This window comes from Prionailurus viverrinus, chromosome D2, assembly GCF_022837055.1.
Source record: "Prionailurus viverrinus isolate Anna chromosome D2, UM_Priviv_1.0, whole genome shotgun sequence".
Taxonomy (NCBI): domain Eukaryota; kingdom Metazoa; phylum Chordata; class Mammalia; order Carnivora; family Felidae; genus Prionailurus; species Prionailurus viverrinus.
This window is the reverse complement of record NC_062571.1, coordinates 54020367-54046981: the sequence shown is the minus strand read 5'-3', so window position 1 is coordinate 54046981 and position 26615 is coordinate 54020367. Positions and strand designations below refer to the sequence as shown.

The following is a 26615-nucleotide window of genomic DNA, read 5'->3' as shown; positions in this document are numbered from 1 at the left end:
TTATGCTTTGTAATTTTGCTATCTTCTAGATTTTCCTATTTACTATTGTCTTATTAAGAATGTATCAATTGACTATCTTTAGAACCTTTTTTTTTTTTAACATTTTGCTGTCTCCAAAGTAGTTTTGCTATAATTTTAATTTTTGTATTTGTGCTATATGGTTGTCCTGCATGGCTAAAATTAAAACAGATGTGCTAATCAGGCTTTGCTAGCATCTCGTTTTCACCTAGATGCATATCATCCTATTGGGTGCCATTGTAAATAACTGTGAGAGATAACTGTGTCTGTTATTGTTGTTTTTGTTCAGTAGGTAGAGATATGGGGCGTGAGATCAGTTGTTCAAAATGTATGGAGTAACTGTCCCTCACTTTGAACGTGGATCTCTAGGTTGGAAGACACTGAACGATTGTACATTGAAGGGCTTCATCTTTCAAACAGGGGGGATCATAACATGTTCTTTCGTCTGCACAGCACTGGCCATTCTTTGCAAGTTTGCTCAATGGTCTCACATTTGACCATCACAACTCCCCTAATGTTATTGTTCCCCAAATAGATGAGGACTTGAGGCTTACAGAAATTTGTCATTTTTCAAGTCAACACGATAATCCCTGCCGTGCTAATTACCCAGGCTTGTGGTGAGAAGGGAAAAGAGATACTGCACTGAGAAACCTTTGCAAACAGAAGTTCTGTGCGAATACAAAGCATTATTATTGTCTGCCTTTGTGTTACTGGCACAATGCCCCATTCATATTTGTTTTTAAGAATCAATCTTAATATCTTATACTCGGACTTAATATGAATATGAAGTAGTCCTTTAAATTTAATTTTTTTTTTTAATGCTTATTTTTGACAGAGAGAGAGAGAGCATGAGCGGGGGAGGGACAGAGAGAGAGGGAGACACAGAATCCAAAGCAAGCTCCAGGCTCCGAACTGTCAGCACAGAGCCCGACGCGGGGCTCAAACTCACAGACCGCGAGATCATGACCTGAGCCGAAGTCAGACGTTCAACCGACTGAGCTACCCAGGCGCCCCTGAAGTAGTCCTTTAAGTTTATAACAAACTTGGCAGATTTGGTAACTCTTCATTCCTTCATTCATTTTTCCAATCAATCCAAGAATATTTATGTGGTAGTTCCCCATAGTAGAACCAGTTCTCAGTGTTTAAGCAATCAAAATAAAATATATTTGAATCCTTCCCCACTCACCAAATGAATTTATAATGTAGTCACAGAAATAGGCGGCTATTTAAGGTTCAAAAATTAAAATATAAAGTGATACGTTATACAAATCCAGAATACAAAGGAGCCTCACAGAGGTGAATGAAGTCTGAAAAATAATGTTTGAAAAGCAGATCAGAGGGCTGCCTGGGTGGCTCAGTCGGTTAAGCCTCCGACTTTGGCTTGGGTCATGATTTCACAGTTCCTGAGTTTGAGCCCCGCATCAGGCTCTGTGCTGACAGCTTAGAGCCTGGAGCCTGCTTCAGATTCTGTGTCTCCCCTTCTCTCTACCCCTCTCCAGCTTGCATTCTCTGTCTCTCAAAAATAAATAAACATTTAAAAAATTTTTTAAAAAGAAAGAATGAAAGAACAAAAGAAAGAAAGAAGAAAGAAAAGAAAGAAAGAAAGAAAGAAAGAAAGAAAAGCAGGTCAGAGGAAAAGGTTGATGGCCAGGCTAAAGAATTTTTGTTTTATGTAGTATAGGCTTTTGAGGAAGCTCTTTGGAAGTTTGATGTGACAGTTGTGCAGGAAAAGTTTGGTGAGGAAAGTTTGGAGGCAGGAAGAGACTTACCTTGTGAGAGAATAGGCTTTCCCTGGAGACCATGCTGAGGCATAAACCCAGAGAAGGAAGGTTCTCCATGTTAATGCATAGCCAGCAAGTCAAAGGGTATAAAATACCTGAAAAGAGATTTGCTTGGACAAAAAGAATTAAGCTGTTGATATCACAGTAACTTGCAATAGATCATTATTGACAATGATTGTCTGGATCCCTGGAAATCTTTAATGAAAAACAAATACTCATGACAAACAACATAATAAGTCACCCAGGGGAACTGGCTGGGGGTGAGGTAGGGCTAGGCCAGAGGGATGGGTGGTGTAGTAGAACTATGAAACTCGAGATCTGGGTCTCAATCTGTCATCTTCAGGGACCTTTGACTAGTCATGTCACTTCTATGGGCTTCAATTTGGCCATCCATAATGTGGCATGACTATGGTGCAAGAGTTTTAATGGCCATCCTTACTTGAACATTCTGTGATTCAACTCCTGAAAGTGACTTCCTTTTCTCCCTTTGGATCTCTGCTTTAGTCCTCTGCTGTAGTTCCTCACAATGGATATCCTAGCACAAGGAAAGCAATCAAAACCCTGCTTATTAATAATCAAGTAGTCAACTGTGTCCATGTTCCATATGGCAGATTAGATAAAGCCAAACCAAGCCATATGTCCAGATGCAATATTCCTTTTACCCTGATCATTTGGTAACAGGATAGCACAATCCAGAGAAATCTCTGTTGGAAAAATTCTTGGTCCCCATTTGGGTTTCACAAGAAGTTTCCAAACAGGTGTGAAGTATGGCACCCCAGGGCATTACCAAGTCTCACCCTTAGGCTGTCAGTTGTTACTTTCCTAAATCTTAATTTAAATGTTTCTTTTCTCGTGCATTCTTCACCGAGATTGCACTTTAATTAATCTCTGCCAGTGTGCATGGTTCCTACCTCTTCTCAAAAGTGCCCAAGCGCATTTATACATGGTGTAAGAACCTCAAATAATAATTTTTAAAAATTGCAAGAGCACATTTGTATACAGTCTGGTCAACTGTTCACTAATGGGCATTCTGCTCAACTGCTAATCCACATTTATCTTTCTCCCTTACATATAATCATAGAGTTGGAAAGGGCCATAGGAGGGATGTGGTTAACTTCTCATTCATAAAGGACTTGTCTTGATGATAATCCTGAAAACCCTAGCCTCAACATTTCCTCTGTCACCAGTGTGATCTGTCCCATTGTTTGACATCTCTAATTCCTACAAAGATCTTCCTTATATCGAGTGAAATAAAGAATACCTCCTCGTAGCACCCATCAGTGGCCCTTACTGTGTTTTTGGAAACAAATCCATCCTTCTTCCATATGGGAGCCATTCAGATGGTTGGAGACATTTCCCCATCTTCACCCACAGTCTCCCTTTGACTCCATTATTTCTTACATTGCCCTCAGTTCCCCTCACTGCACTGGGGAGCAGTCTTGCTAAGACAAGTAGCAGAAATATGGAGCATATTGGATTCTCATCAGAGATAGAATGTTTGAATGGGGACTTTATGTTGCTTATAAATATCATATGGTCCTAACCAAAGGCAGGCAGTTCATTGTTATATATAAAAAATTTTAATGTCTCGTATTTTTAATAGCATCTGCCATATTTGTACTAACTATTTTAGTCTAAGTGGAATTTGGGGGGAACAAATGCAGTTCATCTGGTATATATCATTTAAATGACTTCCCCAAATTACCAATTACCCCAAACTATCCCAATTACCAATGACACATTTAATACAAGGCCAATTATAAACTTGCAAAAAATGTGAAGATCAACTCGAAAGCCTTATTATTCTTTCATTTGCATAGCATTATCTCTCTGTAATAACAACATAAGTTTACCTGAACTATCACCTGAATTTTTTGTTTAATGTTTTATAGCAATAAGAAAAGGGAAATACTGCAAGTCTCACAAGTGCTTATAATTTGCATTAATACAACTAACTCACAAATTAGAGGAAAATAGTCTCACTCAGCTAACTAATAACTAATATTTATTTCAATAGATTAATTGGTAAAAGCCTAAAATCTAATAATGATGTTATCTCTCAGCAAATACAGGAGAAACAGAGGTGGGCTTTGTGCCAACATTTGGACCTTGTTACCTGAACCTTTACGGAAGCCCCAGAGAGTACACAGGATTCCCAGACCCCTATGATGAGCTAAATACTGGCAAGGTTAGTGTCTCAATTAAGATTTATTATTAATGGAACACTTATTAATGTGATTCCTTCTTATAATGGTTATAATTAAGTCTCATATCTAGGGAATCTCTACGCACACACACACACACACACACACACACACACACAGATAGACCCGACATGTGACTGATCAAGTGTTGAAGGACAGAAGTCCCACACTCCTCAAGTCTTTGAATACAAGGCTAGGAAAGGATCCTGGAGACCATCTAATTTGGCAATTACAAATGCACAGCATGGCCATTCCCCCTGTCCTGCACTTAGGGCAGATGTCAGTGATCAATGCTGGCTCTTTCCTAACAAGCAAATGTGCTGCCTCAGAATCCTGTTCGATACTGTGTTCTAGGAATTTACCAAATGATTGGAGGTGACATGCCTGAAGAAACTGCTATCCCTGATGCAATCCAACATCTTCATTTTATAGATGAGGATATGGAGGCCCAGAGACGGGAAATGCTCTTTCCAGCATATTAGAAGCCAAAGTAATGTCTTTGAGTCAGTTCTGAAGACCCAAGAAAGGGACTGAGGTAGAGATAAACCCCTGAGGGAGCAGGGGTAATGGACTGGCTCTGGAAGTGGAAGCCTTCCCTTCCTCTCCAGAAAATTCTGTTGCCAGCACTGCCAGATATGGAGAGAGGAGTATCCGCTCTTCATCCTTATGCTTAGCTACACCCAAAACATCTTCCTCTTTTATTTCCTGGCTGCTCCGAGACTTGCCCTGGTTGCCAACATGGCAGCCTTCCCTTCCTGAGAAGAGTAGGGAAGGAGCCAAGTTGACACAGATTACGTAGAGTTGCTCTACTGAAGTAGGGTGAGGGAGACTTTGAATACCTTCCACTCCCACCCCCAGCCTCCGGGAACCTCTTCAGGATCCAGAGCATGGCTTGAAAGCCTCTGACCTAGTCATAGCTAAGATACCTTTCAGCCCTGGCTCCCCAGCTCTCTTTGGATCCCTTCCTGAAGTCACTGACTTTTCTTTCAGCTACCAAAGACCTGAACCCAACTGAGAGAGTTGTTGACCGATTGAATTTGGAGGTTAGGGCCACAGGAAGGAAACACTAAACTGTAGCTGCATTAGCCTGACTAGAGAGACAGTTCTTTTTGCTGTTGTTCAGGCCTGCAGGAATAATTTCGCGTTGTTGCCTTTCAGGGGGAAGGAGTTGCCTACAGAGGCAGAATCTTGGTTGAATTAAGCACTTTTCTTGAAAAGACACCACCAGACAAAAAACTTGAGCCCATTTCAAATGATGACCTGCTGGTTGTGGAGGTAACTTTGGAGTGTGGATGATGCTTGGTATGGAAAAGGGGGTGTTAGGGGATTGGCGGTGGGTGGCTAGTACTGGCCTGCCTGAGCAGGTGGGGACATCGAGGGACTGCAGGATCAGCTGTGGCAGAGTTGGAGAGCTGAGTCATAGCAAGTACCTCTGGATCTATTTAACACCCTCTTGATCTGTCTAGAACAGCTGTATGGTGAGTGAGGCTTGCTTCATCTTTTGTGATGTTAATACCCTACCGAAAATTGGCAGGAGCAGTGATACCTCTGAACCAAATGGCCTGTTTGCTAACCGGGGTTGTGTGGTCCTGGGGAAGTGGCCGCAAGAGCCATCCCAAATGGCATTGGTGCCACCATTAATCATTTCCACTTTCAGAAGTAGGCATATCTCAAGCTTCCCAGCGTCTGAGGGCACGTTTATATTAATTCCTCCTTGAAGACAGAAGTCTTCCAAATTCACCTCCGCAACCGTTTCTTTCTTTCTTTCTTTCTTTTTCTTTCTTTCTTTCTTTCTTTTTTTCTTTCTTTTTTTTTTCCTCCAATCATCTCTTTCTCCTCTATGGACACAATTTAAGCGCCCATGATCCATATGGTAGAGAGCTACAGATGTAGTTTTTTCCTAGTAAATTCAAATGCCAGTGTTACTAACTCAAGGTAATAAATCCCAGAAGAAGAATATTACTATCATTAAGCTGTAAAATGCTCATTTTTTTCCTTGTCAATTAATTGACATCTGCAATACAGATTTGTTAACATATGTGATGGATAACCCAATATTAAGTTAGCCCTGTCTCTGTTGCCCACTGAATCATTTCCAACACATCCTATACCGTTATTATGAGTTTTAAAAATAAATATGCTAGTTGATTAATATTTTTATTTTTTGACTTCTAAAAAATTAACACATAGCACTGTGTAAGTTTAAGGTACATGGTGTGTTGATTTGGTATACTTACATATTGCAATATGATTACCACTGTAGTGTTAGCTAACACTGCCATCATGTCACATAATTATCATTTCTTTTTTGTGGTGAGAACACTCCAGATCTAGTCTGTCAGCAACTTTGAGGCATGTAATATGGCATCGTTGACTATAATCACTACGCACTGCATTACATCTCCAGAATTTGTCTTCTAACTACAAGTTTGTACACTTTGACCAACACCTTCCCAATCCCCCAACCCCTGGTAACTGCCCTTCTACTCTCTGTCTTTATGAGTTTGACTTTTTAAAAAAATTTTTTTTAACGTTTATTTATTTTTTGAGACAGAGAGAGACAGAGCATGAACGGGGGAGGGGCAGAGAGAGAGGGCGACACAGAATCGGAAGCAGGCTCCAGGCTCCGAGCCATCAGCCCAGAGCCCGACGCGGGGCTCGAACTCACGGACCGCGAGATCGTGACCTGAGCTGAAGTCGGACGCTTAACCGACTGATCCACCCAGGCGCCCCAGAGTTTGACTTTTTTAGATTCCACGTATAAATGATATCATACAGTGTCTTTCTCGGTCTGGCTTATCTCACTTAGCATGATGCCCTCCAGGTCCGTCCATGTTGTCACAAATGACAGGATTTCCTTCTTTCTCGTGACTGAATAATATTCCATTTTGTATGTGTACACCACATCTTCCCCCACCTATTTCTGAGAATCCCGGGTTGATGCTTATGTGTTCCGGAAATCCGAACTGTTTGCCAGAGCATCCAGCTCACTTATGGCTCTCTGCCCCGGGCCACTCTTTGCTGGATTCCACCCTTGACCCAACAAGCTTCTTGAAGCTGTCTCCTTCACCTTCCCCTCTGTCCCAGGCCTGGGATAGACCCTTCTCTTATGTCTCCACATTACATCAGAAACCAAACGGCAATTTTAGAAAAACGTTTACCTCCAGTAAGAGGTAAGAGTAGGGAAACCGTGAAATGAGTAACTTGAAATGGCTAATCTCAAAGCTCTGGGCTCAGACAAGCTTTCTGGGTCTGTTGCAGTTGGCCTCCCTGTCTCTCTCTAGCCTGCTTACTGTGGCAGGGCTCGGCTCCCCACCTGCCCCTATTCCCAACACCACCCTGTACACATGGCCACCTCAACGTCCATGTCAAGTGCCATGAATTCCCAGCCAAACAAGGCCTTCTCCTTTCTAGGAGTTTCATGTCTCCCTGTTGTGAGATTTGCCCCTTTCAGGATGAGTGACAAGGAAAATATCTACTCCCTTTAGAGGAAACTCTCCCTTCTCCCCCAGACCATTGTAGCCTTGTTCACGGACTCCCAAGAAAACAATATTAGGAGGTTAGAGTCCAAAGCAGTATATTCTGGAATTTTCAGTCCTGGCGTGTTTGGAACATTAGGAGTCCAGTTATTCACGAGCCACACAGATTTCAATCCAGTGCCTGTGTCTTCCCCTGTAAGCGAAGACTGGGCCACACATTCTTTCACAGGTTACCTCTGTCTCCACCCCTCAGCCTCAAGAAGGAACCTTACACCTACCACCGGCAAGCCACAGGGCATCAGTCCAAGTTCTCACAGGGAAAGGATCACTTCTCCCCCTTCTACGAGCACAGATTATAACATAGTTCTGGCTAAAACATACACTTAACAGTGCATGTGACCAAATGGAACAGTTGAAGTCAGGTTACTTAAATGGTGAAAGAACCCCGGTAGCTGTGTGTTTTATATTATAGTTAAAGGTCCGTCCAAAGAAGTTTCCTAAGCAAAGCAATGGTCTGCCTTGAATGTGAATTCATATCTCGACTCCTAGAATCAGAAACTGCTTAGAAATTTTAAGTCATAGTTTTCCCAGTTTTTATACATTAATGTATCCAATAAAAAAATTCTAGGGCACTTGCTTCTATTTCCTGAATCAGCCTATCAAACAAGTGGATATAAAGGCCAGATTATGTTAGGAACTCTTGGGAGATAAGTCTTCAAGAAATTATCAAGTGTCTCTCCATCACTCTACTCCTTGTCATCCTACCTATTCCCACTGATATACAGACACATAAATAATACCATTTGCGACTTATATCATGCCACCAATGGTGCCATAATGCCATTCTTGGATTTAGCATTAATGGTGTTGACCACTCTTGAGTTATCCCGGAGTTTCTGATGTGTAGCGAGGAGTGATTTTGCTGAGGTGAGAAATTGAGTCAGGTGTGCAGAAAAGCAGGTGTGTGAGTGCTGGTCAGTGCACCTAGCCATCATCCAGTCTGCATGTCCATGAGAGTGAGGCTCTGTGCTTCTCTATTCCTGACACCGGTGCACAACTCTTACATAGGGTCTGAAGCAGTCCCCCAGAGTTTTCAGTTATTTTGTTATATTTCATGGGGGTAATGATAGAATATTGTGACATTATTGACTTTCGGGATTTGCTATGATCTCAGGAACATAATCCTTGCAAATGATAAATCTACCATAACATAGTAACAGGGGACACTTGAAGACCTTGAGTGCTGGACTTATCCTGACTTTTCCAACCTTGCTTCTGCAGATGAGGTCATAAATCAAGACGAATCTCTATAAGAAGTGTATGTTGTGGGATCATGTAATGTATACTCATTTTGTTTTGGTTGTTTACTTGTTAAAGAGACACAGAGCCAAAACAAATTCCCCCGGTCAATAAGATCCTGGTGTGAGTCTTTCTATCCACCCCATACCACCATCAATTCTGAAGGTGAGGAATCATAACACATCTTAAGAACAAATTTAGAAAAAGGAAAAAGAAGAGAGGGTGGGTGGGAAAGTGGAACAGCTTACATGCCATTTACTGCCAGGATCGTGCAAGAAAATAGCTAAAAACCCCCCAAAGGCCTCTATGGAGACATATGGTATGGCCTGGGTGGTTCTGGACTTGAGTTGTTATAGATTGGCTCTTGAAGAGTCCAGCTACAACTTGGGTTTAGGCAGAAATGCGGCCATGGGTTCTCAGCAATTACAGTGCCTCTTTACTTTGTGCTGTCACCAGAACAGAATTTAAGTTCATGGCCTTTCTTTTTATTTTAAGCACTTGTAATAGAGAGGGGGAGAGGGAAGGGGTAGGAAGAGACTCAACAAAGTATGGTAGCTAGAATGCAAAACTCAATTCTTTTTTCTATTTTACTCCAAATAATTAAACACATACAGGCAAAGAAGCCTGTGTCATAGATTTAGTAAAAAATAAAACCAAAAAGAAACGCAAAAAACAAAGAGCCAACAGTATACAGTCGCCACAGTGTATGTCAACAGTATAAAAGAACAGCTTTTAATAAACTGAAATAGAAAACAAAGTTACTTTTCTTTGATCCAAATAATTAAACCCAGATAGCAAAATGGCTTATGTCATAAATTTAATAAAAGCAAAAACGAAATCTATAAACTAAAATCCCAGTAACATTAAAAAGCAGGAGAGGAGCTGAGATTCTGAAGACACAGCCACAGTGCAGGCAACCAGGAGCCTGGTAAGAGAGTGAGATGAGCAGATTTGTGTAACCACCGGGAACCATCGGCCTCGAAGATGATCCTGACCCTTTCCCCATTTCCAAAGATCCCATGTTCCAGGTCATATGCAAATAATGAAATTTCTGGTCGTGTTCAAGAGGACGACTTGGTTGCTGTGAAATAATAGTGCTAGTATTTGCTCTTTGACTCTGGTTCCTGACGCTGAGCTCCTAAATCTCTTGGGACTTCCTGGGTGGTAGGTGAGTCTTTTGTTCTAGTGAGGTGACTCTTATGGGCTCCTAGTTTGAAGCTGCTCATGAGAAAGAGCAAGCCATGATTAGAAGCTTGGAACTTTCTGCCTTACCCCCTGTTCTCCCGAGAGGGGCTAGAAATTGAGTTAATGATCCATCACACTTATGTGATGAAACCTCCATAAAAAATCCCCAAAATACAGGATTCAGAGAGCTTCTGGGATGTGAATACATGCATGTTTGGGGAGAGTGCTGTGCCCAGAGAGGACGTGGAGGCTCTGCGTCCCTGCCACATACCTTGTCCTATGCAGCAGTTCCTTCTGGATGTCCACCTGTAGCCTTTATCATATCCTGTTATAATAAACTGGTAACCAGTAAGTAAACTGCTTTCCCAAGTTTTGTGAGCTGCTCTAGCAAGTTAATCAACTCTGAGGAGGAAGTCATGGGAGCCTCCAATTTAGTCCAGAACCTGGACTTTCGACTGGGGTCTGAAGTGGGGATGGGGAGTCTTGTGGGACTGAGACGTTCTGTCTCTGGGTAGATAGTGTCAGAATTGAGTTCAACTGTAGGACACCCAACTGGTGTTGCAGAATTGTGTGGTGTGGGAAAATCCGCTACACGTCTGGTATCTGTGTGGTAGTCTTGTGAGAGTAAAGGAGGAACACAGGAGGGAGAGTGAATTTTTCCTACTCAGTCGCCATAGAGCTGCCCCACCTCCTTAGAGCTGAACTGGCTCCAGTCGAGAGACCCTTGAAGAGATGCAGCTGGGTTCCACCTGTGGCCACCTCCCTAAGGAATCAGGCAGGTAGAAGAAGATGAAGTGTGTCATCCCACTTCTATTCAGACACCTGCTGGCTTCTGGAACCTCTGCCCAGTCACTAAAGGACGCCATCGTTTTGTCTCCACCATCTGGGATCTGTTCCTAGACCACTTCCACCCTACTCCTTCCCAGTCTTCTCATGTGTGACCTAACATATTTTGGGACCATTTTATGAACATGCATTCTGTCTTCTGATCAATTAGAACCTCCTTGAGTTCTCCCATTCGTCTGGCCTACGTAAGTGCTCAACAAATATTGCTTGAAATAACACGTTCAGATTCTTCCACCAGCTCCGCTAGTTGTCAGCCACCTTTAGTAAATAGACCAAAGGTGGCGAGTCGGGCGGTTTTCTTTGGCACAGTCTCCTTGTCACTGATCCTTGATGTCCCACGCCTGGTGGTCCCCCGGCCACTTTTAAGAGCTGTTACTTGTTACCCCTTTTTCAGTATTCTGCTTGACAAAAATCACACCTCCAGATTTACTCCTAAAACTCTGATACCACCTGCATCTACCACACACACCGGTCTTTGATGATTGGAAAGAGAGCCCCAAGGCCCTACAGAGTCAAAGAAACATCCGTCAGTGTTCAGTAGATTATAATTTATGTTCTTTAACTTTCCCCATTAGGAGCAGTTTTGCCCAAAGGCAACACAGGGAACAAAAGCTGAGGCTCCTGACTTTTCTAAACTTTGTTGCTTGTTCCTTCTTCTCTCCCCCTCTTTGAGCCCTGAGGCACAGGGGAAGTGAGAAAGGGCTGGGGTGGGGGGGGCAGAATTCTAGGCTTCACAGTCCAGAGCCTGGCTCTGGGGCAGGTGAGCAGATGTAGATCCCCTGCCCCTTGTGGAGTTTGGACCTGGGAAGCGACCCAGTTTGCAGCTCCATCTTGAGCGGCTCGCTCACAGAGTGGGCCGCTCTGTTGGGAGGTGTGGTGATGGCCAAAGCCCAAATTACTGTCTTAGAGCTCAAACTCTTCAGGGTGAGGGTGCTACCAGGGTGCAGGTGACTGCGAGCTATGCTCAGGAAAACCCAGGGAGATCTAATGGAATCGTGGCCACGTAGAGGTGTGCAAGGCAGAGCCAGCCCAGCCGGAAGTGGCATCCCCACCCCTTCCACAGCCTCCCCATGCACTTTCTCTCTTCTCTGCACCCTCTGTATTAGCAGGTGGCACCAGCTTAAATGCTGGTCATTTGGGGGACCCCTGACTTAGGCCCCAAATTATGTCTCATATTTTTGCTCCTTCCCTTCTCTTAGATCATCCCAGATGGTTTACAAAGAAGTTATGCTGTATATAGAAGTTCTGACTAATACAAATAACTTCCTGCTTTCTAATTTTCACACAATTTAAACCAAACCCAGAATTTCCACAGCATTCCTGAACCATGGATAGTTCAGGAGGCTTAGTTGTGGATAGTTAAAGGGACTCCTGACAAGCGATAAAAGTCTCCAACCCCCTCTCTGCCAAAGTGACGGTGGACTAATGTAAGTAGGAAAAATTTTAAATTCACAGTGCTAGGCAGTCTCTGGGATGTGGCACCCAGCTATAAGGATATTTCAAAGCCCTTCGGGTGATTCAGTACGCAGCTAAGTTTTCAAACCAATGTTTTGGAAAGACTTGCAAGAAAGATTGAAACTCAGAAGGATTTCTGATGAAATCCTATTGAGGGTTTCCAGTGTACCATGTCAAAAATCCTTTTAACCAAAACAGAGAGTTTGTAATAGTGGCATGTCCTGTGGTTCTTCAAGACAACAAACTACAGTCCCTGTCAGATGTTCTTAAAACAGTCCTCAAGAAGTTAAAAGTAGAATTTCCATGTAATTCCAAAATCAACTGCTGTGTATAGACCCAAAAGAATTGAAAGCGGGGACTCAAGTGGATATTTGCACACCCATGTGTCTAGCAGCATTATTCATAATAACCAAAAGATAGAAGCCGTCCATTGATAGCAATCCTTCAATAGATGGATGGACAGACCAATGTGGTATATACACACTGCTAAACTTATTAAACAAGGATGCCATTAGACAGAAGTGGCCGTAATGCCTGGGCAGCCTACATAAGCAAACCAGAGCTTAGGCCTGTAAATGCTTCCAGGTTAAGAAATCAAAACCAAAGGACAATGAAGCGCAAATAACCAACTAGACTTTCCCAAATAACGCAACCACTTAAGCCAGCGCCAGTCAAATAACTTCCTTGCCTTCCTTCCACATTTGCTCTCTGAAAGTCTTTCCTCAGCTCTTGTAGGTGGAGCACTCTTAACCGCTTCTGCTTTGTCGCTGCCCAATCCAATCTATGTTTGCTCAAATAAAATCTTAAAACTTTTCAACATGCCCCAGTTTATCTTTCAACAGTACAATGGAGAATTCTTCAGTCTTAAAAAGGAAGGAAACTCTGACATGTGCTACCACATGGTTAGACACTGAAGGCACTGAACTAAGTGAAATAAGCCAGTCGCAAAAGGACAAATGTTGTTTGATTTGACTTACATGAGATACCCAGAGTAGCCAAACTCAGAGAGACAGAAAGGAGGTGGGAATGGGGAGTTGGGGTTTAATGGGTACAGAGTTTCAATTTTATAAGATGGGCAGAGTTTTGTGGATAGATGGTGGTGATGGTAGCACACCAATGTGAACGTCCCTAAGGCCACCGAACTGCACACTTAAACATGGCTCATGTGGAGAATTTTATGTTATGTGTGTTTCATCGCAATTTGAAAAAAGAAATTTTTGATACTGTTGTCCAAGTACTTCTGTGAATGAAAGAACATATTCTTACATCATACAAGGCAGAAGAACTGCCCATGATTGTGATACATTTAATGGAATAAAGGCCATGGTATGGATGAATAACAAAAGAAAAGGAAATCGGTTGACAAATATCCTACTGGGATCACGTAATTTTTGTTAGCTTCTTTTTAAAAACAATTTTTTTTAATGTTTATTCATTTTTGAGAGACAGAGTGTGAGTGGGGAAGGGGCGGAGAGAGGGAGACACAGAATCTGAAACAGGTTCCAGGCTCTGAGCTGTCAGCACAGAGCCCAACGCGGGGCTCGAACTCACGGACCATGAGATCATGACCTGAGCTGAAGTCGGACGCTCAACCGACTGAGCCACCCAGGTGCCCCAATTTTTGTTAGCCTCTTAAAGGTGAAATGTGTCATTACGTTGCTACGTAGATTATGCTGCACAAATTGGTAGCAAGGTGGGAATGCAAAAGAGCAAATCCAACGACAGTAAGATTCAGCATATGCCAAAGTTTGATAGCAATGTGGCCTCCAAATCTCAAATTGAAGGACTCCAGATCTGGGAGTTCCTTCTCTAAGGGCTTTCAAAGTAAACTTGCCATAGTGAGAAATTCGTCAAACAATTTGAGTATTATCACTCATGGGTCTCCATGAACCCTCTAGTGAAGCATGTAGCCAAGTGTAACCACTGGTATTCTCACCCCTAAGCTTGACAAGTGTCTACAGAGATTGGATACCGATGGAGATCCGGAACAGAGTCTAGATGTGGACGGTATTAAGTGGCAGAATGCCTAGAACATAATGAGGTACATCAATTTCAACCATTGCACGGCTCTGTTTGACTAAAGAAGGCAGAGTACCCAAAGATCAGTGAGGATATGATCCACAAAGAAGGAGAGATGCCATCTGAGCAATCTGTGGATTCAGGAGACTTTATGTGCTTGGATTAAGGAAGGCCTGAAGGGCTCATGGTCATTTCTGCCAGGCTGAAAGATCCTCGGTGTGGTCATTTTTGGCCCTATGTTCAACTCCCTCACACACACACACACTCAATAAACCAGTAATTTTTTTTTAATGTTTATTTATTTTCGAGAGAGAGAGAGACAGAGTGGAAACAGGGGAGGGGCAGAGAGAGAGGGAGATGCAGAATCTGAAGCAGGCTCCAGGCTCCAAGCTGTCAGCACAGAGCCTGATGTGGGAGCCCAATACGGGGCTTGAACCCATGAACCGTGAGATCATGACCTGAGCCGAAGTCAGATGCTTAAATGACTGAGTCCCCCAGGCACTCCCCCAGTAATTTTTTTAAAAAGAGAGAAAGAAAAAATAACGTTTGATTTCTGTTTCAGAAAACAGGAAAATAAGTTCACCTAAATTCAGTTAATTTTAAAGTCTTACATTAAAAATCTTTATTGTTTTTTATTTGAAAATTAATACTTAAGGAGCACCTAGGTGGCTTAGTCAGTTAAGCGTCTGAGTTCGGCTCAAGTCATGATCTAAGGGTTCGTGAGTTTGAGCCTCGCATCAGGCTCCCTGCTGCCAGTGCAGAACCTGCTTCGGATCCTCTGTCCCCCTCTTTATCTGCCCCTTCCTCACGCTCTCTCTCTCTCTCAAAAATAAATAAACATTTTGTTAAAAAGTAGAAAAAAAGAAAATTAATACTCAAGCAATTCAAAAAATTAAAAACATATAAATTAGAAAGTACGATTAGCCATAATCTTTTTACCTTCCCAATATAACTGTCAACAATTTTATTTCTATTCTACACATTCTCCATGCATATGCCAATATTAAAATATATAATTAATGAGTTCACTTAAAATACATTTACACATATGAATCTGCCTTTTTACTAACTTTATTGCATTATATGGATGTAACATAGTTTGTTTAACCAGTGACCTATTGCTAGACATTTGTATTGCTTTCATTTTTTTTTTTTTCTCTCTATTTCAGTCAACACTGCCATGAATATCCTGGTACTTCTATCTTTGCCCACTTGTATGAGTACAAGAAAAACTGCTAGATTTAAGAACATTCTCTACTGGCATTTAATTCAATACTAATTATTAGTTTTAGAATTACATCTGCTAGACACCCACATATAAATAAGAGCAAAAGGAGTTTCACTGAGCCTTACATCTGCCCATACTTTACAGAAATACCAACGAAGGCGGAAGTATAGCCTGTCTGCCGTGTTCCATTCAGCCACCATGTTGCAAGATGTTGGCGAGGCCATTCAGTTTGAAGTCAGCATTGGGAACTACGGCAACAAGTTTGACACAACTTGTAAGCCTTTGGCGTCAACTACTCAATACAGCCGTGCCGTATTTGATGGTAAGACTGCCTCTAACCATCCTCTTCTCATAAGTTTACGGTGGGTGCATCACAGGACAAGAAGCATCCAACATATTCTCCCTTTGGCAGCCATTATCTTCAGCATATGCTTAGTGGAAAGAAAAGATTAAATGGGGAAGACAGGTGGCTAGAGTTCGAGCACCTTCAAGACAGGTCAAACCCAAGAAGTTGCAGGCCCTTTGCCAGGGTCTGAACCCCAGCCCCCTTGCCGTGTTCAGCTTTCACACTGGCTCTGTTTTGTAAAATCACAAGATGGTGACTTGCTGAACTCTGAGGTTCCCAGAGTTCCCACCTGGTGAGAGTCAGCTCCCACCCTGCCCAACTCCACCCTACCAAGCCCCAAACTGCTCTTAGATTAAGTAGTTGAAATGGATGGGACACTGGCTCAGGTCCTGGAAAATCAAGCTTCCGGTCTTCATTCTGTTACTCTCCAGCACTATGACCTTAGCCACATCACTCAATTCTTACCTTCAGTTTCATTATCTTCTCCAGAGCTGCTGTGAGGATTAAATAGCTGTGTTTGAACAAACATGGATGAGAAACAGTCTCTACTTTTAAGGAGTGTATATTCTAGTGTATAAAATAACAAAGTGGAGTATGAGAATGCGCAAGTAAAGATATCAACAAATGATTTAAGAGTATATAGAAAGGAGAGAGACATTCTGATCAAATATTCCAACAGTATTGCCATAATTTTTACCTAATTTCTGTACAAGCAGTGTGAAAATATAAAATGTACTAGAAAAAAGTTGGCTGGTAATTGTTAATCCCTGTAAGGTTCTAAGTAATACCAAACCCCATGAATCCATGCTTTACAAAATAGAAAATCATTTTTTTTCTTGCCCCAATTCCAACAAAAATATTTAGAATAGCACTTTTCAGGTACGAACACATATAATCTAAACTCCCATCTCTATTTTCTGCTGCAGTGTTATGTAATCATCGGTGATCCTGAACCACTGCAAGATCCTAAAATTGTTGAGTTCGGCTTACTAGGGTATTTTAGAGAGATTTTCACAACAGGTTGAATGAATAAAAAACTTTCTGTCTATCCCTTGGTGGCTTCATTGAATAAAATTTAAAAACAAGATCACCCCAAACCATTCCCCAAGCATATGGATAGATTAACCTGTACCCCATTTTACACATCTCTTAATAGACATGTTGTTTAAGTGTCCAATGTTCACTGACCCTCAATGTTCTACACCAGGAAACTACTATTATTACTTGCCTTGGGCCCACACAAAGCCAGTTGTTACCCTGACTTCATACTGGGAGGACATTAGTCATCGCCTGGATGCGGTGAACACTCTCCTAGCCATGGCAGAACGGCTGGTAAGTTTATCTTTTCTATATTTCCTTTCCACTGGACAGAGTGAATTATGTATTAGTTACAAGGTAGGCCCTGTAGGTGACATCAGAATATAGTGATAAGCAAGATAAGAGCTATTTCTTTAGTAACAGTTGACATCAGCGATCCAAGGCTGGCATGGAGGTTCAGAGATGTTGGGGACCTGCACTCCTTCCCTCTTGTTGCTCTGCCATCACTAAGGAGTTGTTATTGTCTGCATGGTTGAGGCTGCTCACCACTAAGCCTGCCCTCAAGCCTGAGGGAAGAGGAATGGGGAAGTAGATGGCACAGGCCTTTCCCTTGGAGGGAAAGACCCAGGAGTCACACACTTGATTTCTACTCATTTTCCATTGGCCAGAATCCAGTCATACAACTACATCTCACTCTAAGGGGACTGGGAAGTGCCGTCTTATGCTTGGGTTGGCATAGGCCAGATAAAAGTTCTCTTCCTGAAGAAGAGGGGGGTGGATATCGAAGTGGGAGGACAACCCACAGGTTCTGCCACAGTTAGGAGTGGTGTGGAGAATGGTTCATGCCAATAGAAATATGCAGCCCTTAGAGCTCTATTGATAAAGGAGTAAAAATCTCCACTGTGGGAAGAGGTGGGCTCAGAGGAACCAGAGCCTGACATTTTATGCTCTTTTTGTAAACTAGAGGGAACTTTCCTTGTTTGGAGGTTGGGAGTTCCCTCTGGCAGAAACTGCATAGATGTGGTATCTGTAATTTTCCATCTAGTTGATATTGATGAGGAGGGGCACATGGTTGGGATATTTCTAAGTCAAAGATACTAAATTGGTGTGATTAGTGTTTTGATTTCCAGATTATATTAGTATTAATTTTTTCTAAGGTCTAACCTCTGTCAGGGTAAGACCAATACATGTGGGGGTCCTGGAATATACCTGATCTAAGATTCCACAGCAAAATCTAAACATATTGTTTTATGGGGGCGCCTGGGTGGCTCAGTTGGTTAAGCGGCAGACTCTTTTTCTTTGTTTTGTTAATATAATTTATTGTCAAATTGGCTAACATACAGTGTGCAGAGTGTGCTCTTGGTTTTTGGGGTAGATTCTTGTGGCTCATTGCTTACATACGATACCCAGTGCTCATCCCAACAAGTGCCCTCCTCAATGCCCATAACCCATTTTCCTCTCTCCCATATCCCCCACCCCATCAACCCTCAGATCGTTCTCTGTATTTAAAAGAGTCTCTTACGGATTGAAACAGCCGACTCTTGATTTTGGCTCAGGTCATGATCTCATAGTTCATGAGATTGAGCTCCATGTCTCTCTCTGCACTGACAGCACAGAGCCTGCTTGGGATTCTCTCTCCCCTTCCTCTTTCTGCCCCTCGCCCCCCATGTTCATTCTGTGTCTCTTTCTCTCTCAAAATAAATGAATAAACATTAAAAAATATATATTGTTTTATATTATAAAGATGATATTGAAGGAGAATTGTAGTTTAAGTTAACTTAAGCATAATTGTTCACCTGACATGCAGTCTGGTTGTGGTATTAACTTCCAGTCCTCCGTCTCAAGGAAATTAGTAAAGAACTGGTCACCCCTCTATTCTGATTATGTTTTGGGTATTCTTCGGGCCTTTTTCTTCCTTGTTCTTCTCCTCAGCATTGATCAGGCTATCCTTATTCCATGCTGATCTGGACAACATGGTGGCTTTCCATGATCAGGACTTTTGATGATCATGGTGGGCACTCTCTCAATCTGTGTCAGCAGATGCTCAAAGTGACACAATAGTATGTTCTGGGCTCATCTTGTACTGCTCTGCCCTAATTCTCAAATCGCCAATTTTCTGAAGAATTCTGTTTCCTCTTAGCGGGAATATCATATGAAAACCAAGATCTGGGTATTAGATGCTCACTACTATTTAGATGCCATTGCTTCTAGGCCTTCTCAGTGGATAGGCTTAATGACGGGCACATGCACACACATATTCACGTGTGATTTATTTCTAGATCTATCAATATATGAAAAGCAATGAATTTATAAGCCTAACTCCAAATCCATTCTAATATCACAGGTTTGTTCTAGTCTTTCCTATTTCTATATTTATAACTCTTTTCTCCAACAGTGAGAAACCTCATTTGCTCATTTGTTCAATCCTAGTATCCATAAACCACTGCAACAAACAAATTTAGAGTTTGATATGTTCATGGTTCTTTTCTTCAAATTTTTTTAACGTTTATTCATTTTTTTGAGAGACAGAGAGGGTGAGTGGGGGGGTGGGCAGAGAGAGAGACACACACACAGAAATCTGAAGCAGGCACCAGGCTCTGAGCGGTCAACATAGAACCCCATGCAGGACTCGAACTGACCAACTATGAGATCATGACCTGAGCCGAAGTCAGCCACTTAACCTTAACCGACTGAGCCACCCAGGTGCCCCAATGGTCTTTTTCTTTAAATTGAGAGTATATCATCAAAATATTGTGTTCAAAAGTTATTTGGATTAGTTTGGTGTAGTCATATAGTTCATTTGTTTCTGTTTTATATTCCATGGTAGGATTCCTTCTCCCATCTTTATTGGTTTTATTTTATTTACTTTTTAAATACATAAAATATTTACATGGTTTCAAAGGTCAAGGATATATGAAAGATTGCCCTGTTACTTATAGATGTCAGCGTTGATTGCCTTTTGAAGAAAAGTAAATAGTGCTAAGCTATGGTGAACATTACTAAACGTAAAAAATTAAATGCACTGGTTTTTCTGTCAAGTCTTTTGTGTATTTTTTCTTGAAAAGAAACATTAAACCTTTACTAGGTTTAATGGCATGACGCACAATTAACCGATTATTTCCTCTCTTTCCAAACTCTCCAGCAATCAAACACAGAGGCTCTAAAATCAGGGATTCAAGGTAAAATTCCTGCAAACCAGTTGGCCGAATTATGGTTGAAGCTGATTGACGAAGTTATAGAAGACACAAGGTACAGTGATCTTGTTCCTATCTCAGAATTCCCAGTCATGCTCTCCTCCCTGAAACTGTAGGGAGAGCCTCTAGGATTGTTCCCAGTGTTGGCCTGAAAAATGAATTTGAACTAGTCAAGCTTCTCAAAAGGCCCTAGTCACTGGGAGGAGTCTCTGAATCACCACCAGGAAAAGTTCTACTTTCTGATTTGGTGCCAATTCTAAAGCAGCCTGGGGAGGCTGAGGGCCCTGAAGGAAACATCCCAGGGCAGCCTCAGGCAAGCGGTGGGGACAAGGAAGGAGGATGCTGGCCTGTGCTTGTGGGCCCCCCTCCTGGAGAAGGGTGAAGCCTGGCTCCCACAGAGAATGGGGTCTAGGGGTGGAGCATTGATTTTGCCATTCAGAATCACATTCCTAATTCACAAACACATTTTTAGAAGTAGCCTTTTTACTTGCTTTTTTTTGCTGAATGCCTAAGAGACTGTATCTAAGGCTCCCTTCCCAAAGCCAGTAGATTTGACTTGAGCCGGAGAACCTTTTAGAACTGTGACTTAGAAACAGCTCAGAACTCTGGGCATTTGGAACTCAAAAGGGGAAGTGATTCATTCCAAACTCAGTTTAAATATTGGCTAATACAGCAGTGGACAGGAAAATTCCAAAAGAAAAGCATATTGAAAACTTCTCACAAGCAGCAAGAAACAGGACCGCTTTTTTTTGTCCCCCTTGGGGCTAATGCCCTCAGTCTCCAGGTCTTCTTATGCCTTCTAGTGGTTTAGCTAGGTCATTGAAATGCAGCTGAAATGAGAGCACTGGTGGGCTCTCGCTTAAATTCAGAAAATTTAAATCAGGGTCCTAACAGGTCATCTCTTCCAGTCCCCTTTATTTTATGGAGGAGAAAACAGAGGCCCAAGGGGGTGAACGATGCATCTAACGTCCAGGGTGGGGTTTATCCACACAACTTTTCCTGCTACATGCTACACCCAGTCAACTTCTATTTATTGAACGTCTCAAATGTGACTTTTGAGCTAGCTGCTTCCATATGCATTTTTGCCTCAGATCATTCCAGGGACTTAACCTTTCCAATGCATTGCCATAACTACTAATGTGACCAAACAGAAACATTTGGTAATATCTTCAGGTAGAAAATTCTATGAATTTTAGGATTTGCTGAGCAAAACACAGAAAGACCTATTTACACAGTTTTTGAAGTACCCAATTGATGTGAACTGTGTTTTCAAAATCAAATGGAATCTTTTTAACTTCATGTATCAGGAAACTTGTGTTTAAAAGAAGTCGTGCTAGGATTTCCTCCATTTAAGAAGCTAGGGGAAATTCAAACCAATGGAAATTCTTAGTAGAGACAATGTGACTAGAACTTCCTGGAATTGATGACAACCTCACCCTGTGGCCCCCACCAGCTGCCATAGTGAGAGGAAGACCCTGCAGAAGAAGGCTAATTCTGGCCCCAACTCAGCTGTTCTAGACTTCTCACTTTAATGGGAGCTTTGCCTACACAAGTGGTTCTCAACCTTTTGGGAGCTAATGGGCCCCTTTGAATATCTAATGAGACCATGACAATGAAGAAGACAGTGCTTGATGACCTCAGTCAGACCTTACTCTGCACTAGGGAGTGTTCTAAATCCTCTCCATATATTAATTCATTTATTTCTCACAACAGCCCAATATTTTCATGCATTTGAAGATAGGGAAAGAAGAGATTAAGTAACTGCTCAAGGTCACATCACGGGACTAGTAAATGGTGGAGCCAGGATTTTTACCCAGATAGCTGCAAAGCATGTCATCCTCATCATACATCACACTGCCTGACTTTTTAAATAAGTTCCAGGGATTTGCAGACCTCCTGAGCACCCCGCCCCCCCCTCCACCCTAGGACTGCCTAGGGGTGCATGGTCCTTAAGAGCCCTTCTGCTAAATGCTCTGTAATCTGCCTTCCCCTCCTTCATTTTGTGGGTCTGCACAGTAGTTTTTTTTTTTTAATATATGACATTTATTGTCAAATTGGTTTCCATACAACACCCAGTGCTCATCCCAAAAGGTGCCCTCCTCAATACCCATCACCCACCCTCCCCTCCCTCCCACCCCCCATCAACCCTCAGTTCTCGGTTTTTAACAGTCTCTTATGCTTTGGCTCTCTCCCACTCTAACCTCTTTTTTTTTTTTTTCCTTCCCCTCCCCCATGGGTTTCTGTTAAGTTTCTCAGGATCCACATAAGAGTGAAACCATATGGTATCTGTCTTTCTCTGTATGGCTTATTTCCCTTAGCATCACACTCTCTAGTTCCATCCACGTTGCTACAAAAGGCCATATTTCATTTTTTCTCATTGCCACATAGTATTCCATTGTGTATATAAACCACAATTTCTTTATCCATTCATCAGTTGATGGACATTTAGGCTCTTTCCATAATTTGGCTATTGTTGAGAGTGCTGCTGTGAACATTGGGGTACAAGTGGCCCTATGCATCAGTACTCCTGTATCCCTTGGATAAATTCCTAGCAGTGCTATTGCTGGGTCATAGGGTAGGTCTATTTTTAATTTTCTGAGGAACCTCCACACTGCTTTCCAGAGCGGCTGCACCAATTTGCATTCCCACCAACAGTGCAAGAGGGTTCCCGTTTCTCCACATCCTCTCCAGCATCTATAGTCTCCTGATTTGTTCATTTTGGCCACTCTGACTGGCGTGAGGTGATACCTGAGTGTGGTTTTGATTTGTATTTCCCTGATAAGGAGTGACGTTGAACATCTTTTCATGTGCCTGTTGGCCATCTGGATGTCTTCTTTAGAGAAGTGTCTATTCATGTTTTCTGCCCATTTCTTCACTGGGTTATTTGTTTTTCGGGTGTGGAGTTTGGTGAGCTCTTTATAGATTTTGGATACTAGCCCTTTGTCCGATATGTCATTTGCAAATATCTTTTCCCATTCCGTTGGTTGCCTTTTAGTTTTGTTGGTTGTTTCCTTTGCTGTGCAGAAGCTTTTTATCTTCATAAGGTCCCAGTAATTCACTTTTGCTTTTAATTCCCTTGCCTTTGGGGATGTGTCGAGTAAGAGATTGCTACGGCTGAGGTCAGAGAGGTCTTTTCCTGCTTTCTCTTCTAAGGTTTTGATGGTTTCCTGTCTCACATTCAGGTCCTTTATCCATTTTGAGTTTATTTTTGTGAATGGTGTGAGAAAGTGGTCTAGTTTCAATCTTCTGCATGTTGCTGTCCAGTTCTCCCAGCACCATTTGTTAAAGAGACTGTCTTTTTTCCATTGGATGTTCTTTCCTGCTTTGTCAAAGATGAGTTGGCCATACGTTTGTGGGTCTAGTTCTGGGGTTTCTATTCTATTCCATTGGTCTATGTGTCTGTTTTTGTGCCAATACCATGCTGTCTTGATGATGACAGCTTTGTAGTAGAGGCTAAAGTCTGGGATTGTGATGCCTCCTGCTTTGGTCTTCTTCTTCAAAATTACTTTGGCTATTCGGGGCCTTTTGTGGTTCCATATGAATTTTAGGATTGCTTGTTTTAGTTTCGAGAAGAATGCTGGTGCAATTTTGATTGGGATTGCATTGAATGTGTAGATAGCTTTGGGTAGTATTGACATTTTGACAATATTTATTCTTCCAATCCATGAGCAGGGAATGTCTTTCCATTTCTTTAAATCTTCTTCAATTACCTTCATAAGTTTTCTATAGTTTTCAGCATACAGATCTTTGACATCTTTGGTTAGATTTATTCCTAGGTATTTTATGCTTCTTGGTGCAATTGTGAATGGGATCAGTTTCTTTATTTGTCTTTCTGTTGCTTCATTGTTAGTGTATAAGAATGCAACTGATTTCTGTACATTGATTTTGTATCCTGCAACTTTGCTGAATTCATGTATCAGTTCTAGCAGACTTTTGGTGGAGTCTGTCGGATTTTCCATGTATAATATCATGTCATCTGCAAAAAGCGAAAGCTTGACTTCATCTTTGCCAATTTTGATACGTTTGATTTCCTTTTGTTGTCTGATTGCTGATGCTAGAACTTCCAGCACTATGTTAAACAACAGCGGTGAGAGTGGGCATCCCTGTCGTGTTCCTGATCTCAGGGAAAAAGCTCTCAGTTTTTCCCCGTTGAGGATGATGTTAGCTGTGGGCTTTTCATAAATGGCTTTTATGATTTTTAAGTATGTTCCTTCTATCCCGACTTTCTCAAGGGTTTTTATTAAGAAAGGGTGCTGGATTTTGTCAAAGGCCTTTTCTGCATCCATTGACAGGATCATATGGTTCTTCTCTTTTTTTTTGTTAATGTGATGTATCACGTTGATTGATTTGCAAATGTTGAACCAGCCCTGCATCCCAGGAATGAATCCCACTTGGTCATGGTGAATAATTCTTTTTACATGCCGTTGAATTCGATTTGCTAGTATCTTATTGAGAATTTTTGCATCCATATTCATCAGGGATATTGGCCTGTAGTTCTCTTTTTTTACTGGGTCTCTGTCTGGTTTAGGAATCAAAGTAATACTGGCTTCATAGAATGAGTCTGGAAGTTTTCCTTCCCCTTCTATTTCTTGGAATAGCTTGAGAAGGATAGGTATTATCTCTGCTTTAAACGTCTGGTAGAACTCCCCTGGGAAGCCATCTGGTCCTGGACTCTTATTTGTTGGGAGATTTTTGATAACCAATTCAATTTCTTCGCTGGTTATGGGTCTGTTCAAGCTTTCTATTTCCTCCTGATTGAGTTTTGGAAGAGTGTGGGTGTTTAGGAATTTGTCCATTTCTTCCAGGTTGTCCAATTTGTTGGCATATAATTTTTCGTGGTATTCCCTGATAATTGTTTGTATCTCTAAGGGATTGGTTGTAATAATTCCATTTTAATTCATGATTGTATCTATTTGGGTCATCTCCCTTTTCTTTTTGAGAAGCCTGGCTAGAGGTTTGTCAATTTTGTTTATTTTTTCAAAAAACCAACTCTTGGTTTCGTTGATCTGCTCTACAGTTTTTTTAGATTCTATATTGTTTATTTCTGCTCTGATCTTTATTATTTCTCTTCTTCTGCTGGGTTTAGGCTGCCTTTGCTGTTCTGCTTCTATTTCCTTTAGGTGTGCTGTTAGATTTTGTATTTGGGATTTTTCTTGTTTCTTGAGATAGGCCTGGATTGCAATGTATTTTCCTCTCAGGACTGCCTTCGCTGCGTCCCAAAGCGTTTGGATTGTTGTATTTTCATTTTCGTTTGTTTCCATATATTTTTTAATTTCTTCTCTAATTGCCTGGTTGACCCACTCATTCGTTAGTAGGGTGTTCTTTAACCTCCATGCTTTTGGAGGTTTTCCAGACTTTTTTCTGTGGTTGATTTCAAGCTTCATAGCATTGTGGTCTGTAAGTATGCATGGTATAATTTCAATTCTTGTAAACTTATGAAGGGCTGTTTTGTGACCCAGTATATGATCTATCTTGGAGAATGTTCCATGTGCACTCGAGAAGAAAGTATATTCTGTTGCTTTGGGATGCAGAGTTCTAAATATATCTGTCAAGTCCATCTGATCCAATGTATCATTCAGGGCCCTTGTTTCTTTATTGACCGTGTGTCTAGATGATCTATCCATTTCTGTAAGTGGGGTGTTAAAGTCCCCTGCAATTACCACGTTCTTATCAATAAGGTTGCTTATGTTTATGAGTAATTGTTTTATATATTTGGGGGCTCCGGTATTCGGCGCATAGACATTTATAATTGTTAGCTCTTCCTGATGGATAGACCCTGTAATTATTATATAATGCCCTTATTCATCTCTTGTTACAGCCTTTAATTTAAAGTCTAGTTTGTCTGATATAAGTATGGCTACTCCAGCTTTCTTTTGGCTTCCAGTAGCATGATAAATAGTTCTCCATCCCCTCACTCTCAATCTAAAGGTGTCCTCAGGTCTAAAATGAGTCTCTTGTAGACAGCAAATAGATGGGTCTTGTTTTTTTATCCATTCTGATACCCTATGTCTTTTGGTTGGCGCATTTAATCCATTTACGTTCAGTGTTATTATAGAAAGTTACGGGTTTAGAGTCATTGTGATGTCTGTATGTTTTATGCTTGTAGTGATGTCTCTGGTACTTTGTCTCACAGGGTCCCCCTTAGGATCTCTTGTAGGGCTGGTTTAGTGGTGACAAATTCCTTCAGTTTTTGTTTGTTTGGGAAGACCTTTATCTCTCCTTCTATTCTAAATGACAGACTTGCTGGATAAAGGATTCTCGGCTGCATATTTTTTCTGTCTAGCACACTGAAGATCTCGTGCCAATTCTTTCTGGCCTGCCAAGTTTCAAAAGAGAGATCAGTCACGAGTCTTATAGGTCTCCCTTTATATGTGAGGGCACGTTTATCCCTTGCTGCTTTCAGAATTTTCTCTATCCTTGTATTTTGCCAGTTTCACTATGATATGTCGTGCAGAAGATCGATTCAAGTTACGTCTGAAGGGAGTTCTCTGTGCCTCTTGGATTTCAATGCCTTTTTCCTTCC

General features: G+C 41.7%; 1 protein-coding gene across 5 annotated transcripts in view; it reads left to right on the top strand.

Moving 5' to 3' along the window:
• MYOF (myoferlin) overlaps positions 1–26615 on the top strand; it is a 157621-nt gene that overhangs the window by 71711 nt on the left and 59295 nt on the right. For all 5 annotated transcript variants that reach the window (XM_047824477.1, XM_047824479.1, XM_047824476.1 and 2 more), the window contains 5 exons: positions 3863–3987; positions 5162–5278; positions 15659–15836; positions 17068–17192; positions 20041–20147. In XM_047824477.1, coding sequence (XP_047680433.1) covers positions 3863–3987; positions 5162–5278; positions 15659–15836; positions 17068–17192; positions 20041–20147 — 652 coding nt within the window. The remainder of the gene's footprint in view (positions 1–3862; positions 3988–5161; positions 5279–15658; positions 15837–17067; positions 17193–20040; positions 20148–26615) is intronic.